Consider the following 12,271-nt stretch of genomic DNA (forward strand, 5'->3'; position numbering starts at 1 on the left):
TTGTCACAGTTTATCATACCATATAAATGTGACAGTAATAGCCTTGAGCTGGCTGGGGAAGCTGACGTAATTCTTTTTTTTTGTTATTATAATGGAAATTAAAAAAAAAATTGTTCTAAAGATATTTTTTTGTTTTTGGTAGCTGGAGTTGGACATTTGACATTTGAAGCTGGAAATTTTTCTCTTGTGGAATTTTGTTTCCTGTGTCTTTCTTCTAGGTAACCTGACATGCAAGTTTGGCTGTTGCAATGACCTAGCAGCCAGTTTCAAACCCCAAGCTAGTATCAAACCCCTAACACAGACTGAAAAAACGCAGCAAGCAATACCTAAATCAAATGATCAAAATTTAAAGCAAACAGTCTTAAATCAGGTTAGTAAATTCAATGCATTGTTTGTGTGTTTTGGAATGTTATGATATAAAAGCTAGTGCTGGATTTACTTCTTCAAAGCAACCTGAAATACAGCAGGCTTCGTATTAGCCTACCTACACAGGAAAGGGGGGGGCTGTTGGTCCAAAGGTTATCTTTTAGGAAAATCTGGCCATAAAATTTCTCGTCACATTTTCACCACCAACCAGCCATAGATAATCCTCTAAAAGAAGTGTCTATTTAAGTCTATGTCTCGTTTGTCAGACCCCCCCCCCTCCGTTTGTCTCCCCCTAAAAAAATCTCAGGAATCTCATGGTTTTTCGTATATTTGTATAATCTTCCTACCATATAATTAGCTGTCTTCTGGCGGGGGGATCGAGTAGAAGCTTTTTGTTATGTTTCTTTGAGGAGGGGGCGTCTTTGAGTCTTCTGAACTTTATCTAGGCATATCTGTTTGCTGGTGCATATGAAGTAGAGGCCTAAAATTTCAAGGTTCCCAGGTTCTCGCATGTCTACTCTTAAAAATATCAATTTTGTCTCAGTTCTGCTTACTGTTAGCAAAAAATTGCCACTTTTTGTAATAAATTAAAATCCTTTCAAACCCAACTTCGTTTAAAGCTTAAGTAATGGGTTGATAGGGGGAGGACCCCTAGATTTTTTTTTTTTTTTGTATTTTCATTGAAAAAAAATGTGAAATAGCCTCATTTATTCCTAAAAAAGATACATTTGCCCCTACCCCTACATTTTCATGAATCGGTGCCGCTAACAGGAGAGTGGTTCCTGTCAGTCGCTGACAGGAATGTGTTTCCGGTAGTTTTTTGTGTGTTGCTCCACTACTTATTTGTATTTTGTATAGTGGCTTGATAATTATTATTTTATTGCATTTCGTAACCTATTATTATGAAATATTTCATGGCCTTCTTTATAATTCCATAAAAATTGGAGATGTTTCATAAATGGTGGGATAAAACTTCTGTAAATGAATGTGTTTGATACAAACCTCCTTTTTTTAGTAGGCTTTATTTTATCTCTTTTTGAAGATAAATTTTTTAGACAACCAAAAAAAATTTTTAGAAAATCAAGGTTTTCAGATATAAGTAGATCTAATATGTGTCCAGGCAGGCAAAAATGTTTTTATTGTGATGTCCTTGCAAGGCCATATCTAGGATTTTTGTTCGGGGGGGGGGGGGTCAAAAAAACTTTAAAAAGCGCATCAAAGTATGTTTTTATGCTTTGTTACTATGTTTTTACGAGTCGGACAAACATTTCAGGGGGTCCCCCCATCGTATGGCCTTGTGTCTTTTGTGTTTTAAGGTTAATGTTCACTGTGCAGGTTTTCCATACGTTGTTCTGTGCAGCCATACGATTTGAATGCTTTAACCTAAGGCGCCAATTTCTTTTAGTTTCGACTGCTGAGATTAGCTTGATTCATCTAACGAATTAAATAAAAAAAAATCAACTGAGAGTAAGGAGCAACAATAAAACTTAAGACGAACAGAAATTATTACGTATATAAGGGGGTTCGCCCAATAGTCAATACCTTGCTCTTTACCTAAAGTTCGAATTTTGTTCCAATTCTTTAAGAATGACCCCTAAATCACTAAGGCCGTTTAATTAGAATTGATAGCTCTTTTGAAAGTACTAAAAAAAATTATCGTAAAGAGCGATGTATTGACTCGGTGGCGAACCCCCCCCCCCCTATACGTAATAATTTCTGTTCGTTTTAAGTATTAATGTTGCTCCTTACTCTCAGTTGAAAAAAGACTTGTTTTTTTTTTATTTAATTTCTTATCTTTTTTTAAATAATGCTGGGAAATCCGGCACCCCTTCATAAAATATCCCTTCTCCCATGAAAACATCTTCCATGTAAAGATCCTCACACCTAACCAACCAACCCCAAAGCTTCCGTCTTTTAAAAATCTGACGTAAAGAATCAATGGAACTAGATTTGTTTCATTAATTTTCTGTCTTAATGGAAGTTCCTTTGCCCCTGTGTTTATGCCATGAAATTAGCAAGTGGATCAGCGAAAAAAAAAAAGAATGCGCTACAAATTGACGCCACCAAATTTTTCTTTCTGCTTTGTTGTCCCTAATCTTGTGCATTATGTGGTGTAACTTTTAGCTATAGGATTGTCGTAAAATCGTTTGTATCCCTGGGAACATAAATTTCAATGCGAAAATTACTTAGCCACATGACTTATTTCACCATAAAATAACATGTTTGAAATACCAAGGACATCAAAATGAAAACATTCCCCCCCCCCCCACTGGCTCCATCTTTAATTTATTCATACCTAAAACCGGGATTTTCAACGAATTTTCCTTTGGTTATTTCACACCTATCAAATTTGTTATTGTTGTGTAAATCCTCTCTGTTGTTGCCATAATCTATCTGCAGCTGATCGTTGAGCAATAAAACATACAATAGGATGATACACCAACTACGTTTAGTTGGGCTATTAAAAAAATTTAGGCTAGTGGGAATATTTAAAATTAAGTAGGCTAATAAAAGTAATATCTTTAAAATAGAAGAAAGCAAGGATTCTATTGATGTGTTGGGTGTCAACTAAAGGGATAAATAAAACGGAATAGAATAGCCTAAATTGATCTTTCTAAACAGTTTTTTGTAGGTAATGCAATTAACTAATAATTCGAAGTTTTAATCTTTAATAATATTATTAGCATCCATATTAATGCATAGCTTAGATTTGTGACAGTTTTTCTTTCGCTCAAGCAATCAGGAGAGTTACACTTCTAGAGTTCCATGATAATGTATTCTTTTCGATAATTTTCCTCTTATTTTTCACACGCGTTCTTTTTTTTCAAACTTGGCACTCGCTAAGTTTAAAACTACCTAAGTGCGTGAAAAAAAAGAAGTAATGCGGCAAACAGTATGATAAGACTAGAGTTGATTCTTCAATACCCGGGTTGGGCTTCTTTCGATTGAAGGTTGTTGCAGCAGGCTAATTTGGGTACCCTGGAAATTTTTATATCTGAATACAGTGATAGCGACATCTAAATTCGCGCTCAAGAAATCCAATAGATGAATATAGAAAGCTTGTTAATACCTCTGTATGTACAGGGTACCTGTCGGCCCATTACTTGTTAAAACCGTTGCGCTAACAAAACAGATGTCAATATTATATTTAAAAAAAAAATAGGGGTCAAACATTCGTGAATACGCTAACTCCAGCGCCCTTGGAGGTAATAGCTAGAATTTGAAACTTGTATTCAATGTCTTCCTCGAGATTAGGAAACACCACTTTCAATATTGTTGTTTTTTTCTCGATAGAAATACTATTTTCCGTTGAAGAATATACTGATTTTACTATAACAGTGTTCTGGAATTAGATAATCCCATTGGATGGCCATTATGTCAGCAGTTTGAAATCTAAAATAAATTTCATTAAATCAATTCAAGGTCAAGTTCAAGCTAATCATAAGTTATAAATATATTATAGTACCCAAAAACAAAAATCTCACACTTCTATGAAAACTAATTGGAAAACAAGTCACGCTCGAAGTTACACTTGTTGGCCATTTTTCCTCGTATTTTCCACGCTCAAAGATGATGTCTTTAAAATTTCTTAGTGTTTCGCACTCACACTTCAGGTGAAACACCCTCTCATTCAGACATATTGACGTCGAAGATGTAAAAGTGCTTTCTGCTTTCTAACTTTCCTTCTATATATTTTTTCTTCTTTTCTTCTTCTAACCTTCCAAATATATTTTCTTCTTTCTCCGAAAGGCAAACAGTCATCCAGTTAATTCAATAACCCACATTAGAATCTTTTGTTTAAACCCACCTTAGAAACAGCAGATTCCCCGCGAGTCTCTTTCACCCGACAAAATATTCTTGAAAATTTTACAGCTTCATTCTTTGCTTGTCATATCCGGAATTTCTTGGTCTTTCAAAATATTCTCTACCTATTTTGAAATACCATTTTTGACCTATATTTGCCTAATCTATTCGTTTCTTTAATATTTTTCTTTGCCAAGCTGGTCCAATTAAGTCTAAAAAAATTGTAATGTTGCTTATTTTTGTAGATTTTTACCAATGTTAAAGGATCTCAGCAATCCCGAGGCAAATTAACATTGTCTGCAAAATGCTTTCCCTTTAAAGATGCTAAGGTGGAAGCTATATCTAAAGATGAGAACCATTTAGATGAAAAGATGGTATCCATCAATGAAAGATCGCTCTCTGCATCTCCAAAGAAGGTTGGACCTCCACAGGATAGCTCAACTATATCACCGTCCACAGCTCACAAGATCTATGTGGTGGATGTAGAGAGGGAGGCAAAGCAGAAGAAGGTGCTCACTCCATCAACTAGCTCATCGAATCTCAAAATTCAACCAAAGAAGGATCTAGTGAAAAATAAAAACCGAAGAAAGTAAGCGCTTTTGTTCTTAACTAATATATTGATTCCAATATTGAGGCCCCTACCATTCGATGTTTAGCTCTGCGTCCTATTGCTTGTGCCCCTAGTCCTTGCTGTTCAGCCTTGCACCCTATGTCCCCATTAATGCTCAGTATTGTGTCTCTTTTAACGATGTCCTTGCTCTGCAGATAAGATTCTGTGTTTGTTTGCCCAGAGAGATGGAGAAAGTTTAGTTCACCATTGGGTTAACCAAGAACTCCTTAAGATTGAACGTCGAATTCCTTGTAGGTGACTTGGGCACTGGTCGGAGTGTTGTGAGCTGCAGAGCAGTAACGCCTACAGTCGTGATGTCATCCCGCTGAGTTTTTAAATTGTATCCACAAACCTCCTATGTGTTCTATTAGTTGCAATAGTTGACGGCCTAACAGTTTTGCATGCCTCGGTAGCCATACTCTTTTGATATTTCGGTGCTAAAGATTACAGCGTTTTGTCGCTTTTATTATTTTCTTTTTTTTTTAGCAAATTGTCAATCGTTGTTAAGCAACAAGGCTTGGAACGATATTGAAACAGGGCTACCATCTAATATGTCCGGAGACAGTGTCATCTAGCATCTCCGGCAATGATAGGCTGCAGTATCATACATACCTCTGTATCTGTGTTTATCTGTGCCTGGCACAGATGTGTATCTGTGCCAGGCACATATAGACTGCCTTGTTGGAGAGTTTGTCGATACATTTAAAATGTTAATTAAAAAGTTATTTCAACGCTATTGCATTGAAATATCTTATTCTAAATTTTATACACTCCCATGATTTTTTTTGAGGGTATATTATAGATTGGATTTAAAGGTTTAAATGTCCGTGCACAACCTTTGAACCTGATATTTTTGGAAATTGATATTTTGGAATATACACATCATAAGTTTTAGGCACAAAATTTTTTACAAGCAAGTTCACAGTCTTCCTTGGCGTTAGTATCAACCTAGGTAAGCTAATCCATGAAACATTTTTCTTATCGTTCAATAATAATAAAAAAAAAAAAATATCTTGTGATTTTGGATTGCTCATGTTTTGGGAGGAGTTCCTTCACATAGTACAAACACAGAAAAATAAAATTTGCTTAGTTTGCAAAGGTGTTAAACTGGAATGCACTTATTGACGAGTATAACAATTTATACTTGCATATTTTATTATTTATATCACTTACTTTTATTTCCATTCTCTTACTTATTTCATATTCAATACCTACTTGCTTTTTTATTTATATGTATGATACAATACTTGCTTTTTTTATTATTTATATTTTTTACTTTATTTAAATTTACCTACTGATTTTATTGTCAATACCTACTTGGTTATTTTATATTTATGTGATATAATACTTAATTATTTCAGAAGAACATGAAAACACTATTTTGTATTTCAATTGGTTATGCCATTGTGTTTATTTGTGTTTGAGAAGGGAAACAAAGCAGTTGTGTTGTATTTCGTTTAGCTTTTTCAGTTAATCAATATCTCCCTTCCTTTGTTTTCTTATATTTTGTATGGTATTATGAGTTGGTTTGGGGAGAGGGGCTGAGGAGACCAAAAAGGGGCTCTGATTGAGCTGGAATTTTAATAGTAGAAAGACCCCACATAGGATAAATTAATTACTGTTTCATTATTTATAATTATACTATCAACAGTCCTTGCTATGGAACTCTTGATCGTTTTCACAGTTTAGGGGGGGGGGGTGTATAAACCCGGCAATTTCTAACTAGGAGATACACTTTCTCTTTAATCGGTGTCACCCTTACTTTGCTCTTTCGTATTTTGTTTGAAGTTATGAGTTGGGGGAATGGCTAATGAGGCTAAGAAGAGGTGTATCAGGGGGTGTTTGAGGGAAGAGGTGTCATTTGTATCTCAGGGGGTAAACAAAAAAGTTGCATTGCTTTTCATTGTGCTCTTTTTCGTTAACCGGCAACAACTTTTTTGTCTCATATTGTTTTTGGAATTTTGATTTCGGTGAGGGGGGATTGGATAAGGAGGCTTAAAAATCAGGCTCTGATTGAGCTGAAATTTTAATGGCTGTAAGATCCTACATAAGAAAAAAAAAACTAAAACTCAAAAAAGCTTATTGATTGACTCCCAATATACCTGGTTGCCTTTGAAATCTATGCTAGTGATGGTCGAGTCTGTTAAGTTGATTTTAAGACGACCTTTGAAGTGCAGTTTTTCAAGCATAATAATTTATATAATAATAATTATAGTAATAATAATAATTTATAACAAATCAATACATTTTTGTATACAACCATAAAACAAAGGAAATAACTAAAGATAATTACCACAAAAGCAATATATCACTACCCAGTTCAATCAAAATAATATTAGGGTTACAAAATGAGATGTTTCTCTGGGGTCAGCTAGAATTTTTAATCTCATATGTTCTATATAGTTTTTGGATTTCAGTTATGAAACAGCTTCTAATAACAACTAGTCGTGGAACTGACACAGCTTAAAATAATATAAGTACATTGGATACATTAGAGGAGTTTTGGAAACAGGTCTCGTCTCTTTTAGGGATTGCCTGAAGGAATCTTCTCTGGAAATATTTAAAAGAATGCCCTATCCGTGTCATTATTTCAGGTTCGAAGAAGCGTCGCAGTTTGACACTTTAGAATCAAGGAATATTGTGACTAACTGATGCGAAAATACGTTACAAAAATAAACCAATGGAATTAAAGCATGTTTTTATTTACATAGGAAAATTGGAGTGCAATTTTCTTTTTCTCTGTGGTACAAATAAGGTTCAACAAAGTACTTTGATGTTAATGTATGGTCAGTAGTCTCAGTTGTTAAAAATAAATAGTTTCTTTTATTAATTTTAATGCAAAAAAATTTTAGGTTAAAATTAGGTGACTCCATTGGGAGCCACAAACTTACCGAGTACTATCCAATTCGTCGGAGTGAAAGAAAGCCAAAGAATATTATTACAGAAATCGAAAAATATAATTTGGAACTGGCGGTGCTGTCGGGAAAAGAAGATGGCGTTAAGGTTAGTTATGTTCTTTATTCAATATATTTTAAAATTAAGAGTTATTTTTAGGCGTCTAGGTTGGGTTACACACAAAAAAAAAAAAAAAAATCCTTAAGGAGGCCCTAGACGGTCAATTATTTTGATCAAAAGTTTTGATCAATCGATTAACGTGTGCTTTAATTAATCTTCAATTGACCCTTCAATCTTGACCAAAAGTAATGTAAAACACTCCTTTTGATCAAAATGATTGAGTCAGTTAAACTTTCTATCAAACACCGTCAATGCTTGAGTCAATCGATTGAAGGAAGCTTTTGATCAAAATGATCGATCGTCTAGGGCCTCTTGTACGTTATTTTTTTTCCATTTTTGCTGCAGCTCTCTTTCTTTTTGTTCGCATTTGTTTTTAACGTTTTTCCAATTCCAATTATTTGGAATTTTTCAATTTTCCATTATTATAAATTAAAACAAAGTTTCCGAAAAAGAAGTTATTTTTAAAGAAAATTAAAGGCCATATAAAACTTAAGATCAGAATAAATGGAAACCTACTATAACTCATACTCAAAACAATCAGAAATTACTATTTAAGAATAAATGAAACCCAAAACGAACAGAAATTAAATAAACAATCATAGCAAAAAGCATACAGAAGGTAGTAATATAAATGAACAATTAAATCTTAAAACGAGTAAAGTTTAAATTGAGTAATCAAATTAAACGTAAAATGAACAACAATATTTTGCTATTGAAGTATAAACGAAACTCAAAACAAACAAACATTAAATAAACAATCAGAGCAAACAAACATACAATAGGTGTTAATATAAATGAATAAATGAATCTTAAAACGAACAAAAATATTTTGCTATTGAAGTATAAACGAAACAAAAACGAACAGAAATTAAATAAACAATCAGAGCAAACAAACATACAATAAGTAATGATATAAACGAATAAATAAATCTTAAAACGAACAAAAATCACTGCAAACTAGAGTTTGGTTTTTGCCTTCTTCTCTCAATGTAAAAGTCTAAAACCTACCGCATCATTGGCGCTTTACTGAAAACAAATTATATTACAAGTACTTTCTTTTGTACTTATTACAAAGTTGAAAATAAACATAAAAATTACAGTAAAATTAAATTTTGAACTGATGAGCCTGAAGGAATTAATATCATTTTATATCAAATATACAGTTTAATTTTATTAGTCCTTTCCAAGATCGTTCAAGACAAATATAGTTTCACAAAAGACTAGAGTTTAGATACTGCCCCCTTTCATAACTGTATAAGTCTAAAGCCTACTGCGTCAATGGTGCTTCACTGAAAACGAATTATATTACAAACATTTTCTTGTCCATTATTACAGCATTTAATGCTGCATTTTGTTTATTTGTGTTTAGCAGCCGCCCTCGCAAACGACGCTTTCGTAAGCTGCTGAATATTTTTTTGAATTCATTCGTTTGTAATAATTACTTTCCTACTTAATAGTTGACAATTCTGAATCATTTCCTTATATTTTAATTTAAACTTAATTACTTATAAAGTTTAATTTAAACATTGAATATAAGTTAATTTAACTACTGATGTTTAACTGTCAAGCGGAACTAAAAAAAGCTGCTATAAATTTTCCTGTACAAATGTCTACAACTTAATAATTGCTAATTTTAGATGATTCCTTTATTTCTTGCCAAAAACTAGATCCAACTTTTGAGAGCAGGGTGTTTACTGTTTCAAAAATAAAGTAAGAGTTAATTTTTGTTTGTAAAAATGGATTGCTTTTGTAAAAAAAAAATTCAAAAGAATTATAAAAAAATACAAAATATTCATTTTTTGCATATTTGAAATTATACTTTAGTATGTATTTTAATATATTTTAGTACATATGATTACTTCTGGGACAATAATAAATATACTTGTACAAAGTGGGAAATCACAATTCCTCAGATGGGTCTAAAGGGCCCTTTCCACTGGAATAAAATAGGCTTAATATATATTCCCCCTCCCTCTCCCCATAAGAGCCAGATCTATTTGCAACTATGATTATAAATATAACTTAAAAAAATAAGTTATTCATTATTTTAGTCAGAATTAGGCTCATGAGGACAAGTCCTTATTCTAGGGTAGTGAGGTGACGTTGTTGAACCTCCAATTATGGTTCTAAAGAATCATACAGATCAGTTGTGGTTGCAAAGGATCATACAGGAAAATACAATTGTGGTTGCAAAGGATCATACAGAAAAATATAATTATGGTTGCACAGGATCATACAGGAAAATACAATTATGGTTGCAATGGATTATACAGGAAAATGTAATTATGGTTGCAAAGGATCATACAGGAAAATGCAATTATGGTTGCAAAGGATCATACAGGAAAATACAATTAAGGTTGCAAAGGATCATACAGGAAAATACAATTATGGTTGCAAAGAACCATACAGGAAAATACAATAATGGTTGCAAAGGATCATACTGGAAAATACAATTATGGTTGCAAAGGATCATACAGTAAAATACAATTATGGTTGCACAGGATCGTACAGGAAAATACAGTTATGGTTGCAAAGGATCATACAGGAAAATACAATTTTTGTTGCAAAGGATCATATAGGAAAATACAATTATGGTTGCAAAGGATCATACAGGAAAATACAATTATGGTTGCAAAGGATCATACAGAAAGGGAACATACTATTTGAACAGTTTAGACGTCAGCTCATCCTAACAAAGGTTGATTTTGGTTCACTCCAAAAATATGTAAAAATGTTTATGTCATACGAAATGAACTAAAAGTGTCACTTTGATTATGTAGTTTGATCAGTTAGCCATTGCATGTTTTGTCATCCGCTTTCGTCATCTGCCCTATTTCTAGTTGATTCTTATAAAAATCCCAAAAGCGCCACTTTGGTCATTTTTTTATCAAGGCTCACTAAGTGCCACATTTGTCATCTTTAATATATTTGCCATTGATCATTCACTTTGATTAATTGAGTCTTTTTTCTTATATACCGAATAAGAATCATTAAATGACAATTAATCCTTTTCATACTCTGTTAATATTTTATGTTGTTCTGTTGCCTCTTGAATATTTTTAGTATATTAACAGCTATATATATATATATATATATATATATATATATATATATATATATATATATATATATATATATATATATATATATATATATATATATATATATATATATATATATATATATATATATTTATATATATATATATATATATATATATATATTTATATATTTCTAGATATTTGTTTCTTTAGCGCATGAAATTTATGATGGGTTTGATCATTATTTCAATTTTTATGATTCTTAAATGCTTTTTGATGTCTAGGTTGAGCTGTTTCCTGAAAAGGGTCGAGGGGTTGTGACAACTCGATATTTTAAGAAGGGTGAGTTTGTTTTAGAATACGCCGGTGACTTGATAGACATAGTAGAAGCAAAGAGACGAGAGGCTGTTTATAGCCAGGATCAGAACCTTGGGAGCTTTATGTATTACTTCCAGTACAAAAATGTATCCTACTGGTAAGATTTATTTTGTTTCGTTATGACAAAGGCCAAAAGACATATTTGTTAGTTTCCAGTTACATTAAACAGTTTCCGGTACAAATTAGTTATATTGGAAGTAATAAAAAATTTTTACATCCTTCCAAAAGGCTGCCGCCGTCTTTCCTCATATCTTCTTTCCAAAATAAAACGAAAATAGACACTTTCAAAATAAACAAAAGTACAAAAATGTATCATTCTGGTAAGATTCATTTCTCCATGACAAAGATTAAAAGATATAACAATAATAATTATAATATTTTGTTACCCGTTAAAATCAAACAAAAGAGACGGAGTACATAAAAATACAAGAAAAAGATAAACAAGACAAATATACACGACAAATACAAAATACATAAAAATGCAAGTGTTTGACACAATGTAATATGTTGGTTTTCAAAAACTATTGATTTAGCAGGGCCATATCCAAGATTTTTGTTCGGGGGGGGGGGGGAGGGTTACCCGATTTTTTCCCGTGGACTTTGTCTAACATGCTCGAGATGGGTGTTTTTTAGACTAATTTTCGACTCGGTCAAAAATTTCAGGGGGGGGGGGGTTCAAACCGGATACCCCCCCCCTGGATACAGCCTTGTGATTTAGTGCGTAAAGATGCTTCAAGTGGGTTCTGCCTTCTTCCCTTCTGCGTCCCGTCTTCTTCCCAGAATAAACAAAAAGCATATTTTCAAAACAATTAAAATTCCTAGTAAATTATAGTAAAAACACTTTTTTGGTCCCTTAGGCCCGTCTTCGGTCTAGTCTTATCTGAAAACCCTGATTTTTTAAGATATCTCTTTTGGATATTTCAAAGTTATGAAGTTTTTAAGTCAGTACCAAATTTGTGTCTGTGTTGTAACGTTGAAGCGTGAAAATCAATAAGCAAACCTAAGTTTTTATATTTGACATAGCTTTTTATCCTTGAATATTGAAACATTTGCAACC

The 12,271-nt window shown here is 32.8% G+C and overlaps 1 protein-coding gene across 1 annotated transcript in view; it reads left to right on the forward strand.

Annotated features, from left to right (window-relative positions):
- LOC148941939 (uncharacterized) overlaps positions 1-12,271 on the forward strand; it is a 35,981-nt gene that overhangs the window by 3,568 nt on the left and 20,142 nt on the right. The window contains exons 4-7 of the mRNA XM_089103187.1: positions 219-370; positions 4,416-4,759; positions 7,633-7,783; positions 11,121-11,311. Coding sequence (XP_088959313.1) covers positions 219-370; positions 4,416-4,759; positions 7,633-7,783; positions 11,121-11,311 — 838 coding nt within the window. The remainder of the gene's footprint in view (positions 1-218; positions 371-4,415; positions 4,760-7,632; positions 7,784-11,120; positions 11,312-12,271) is intronic.

Source organism: Artemia sp. Qi Xiang Cuo, chromosome 17 (genome assembly GCF_049724085.1).
Source record: "Artemia sp. Qi Xiang Cuo chromosome 17, ASM4972408v1, whole genome shotgun sequence".
Classification (NCBI taxonomy): Eukaryota; Metazoa; Arthropoda; class Branchiopoda; order Anostraca; family Artemiidae; genus Artemia; species Artemia sp. Qi Xiang Cuo.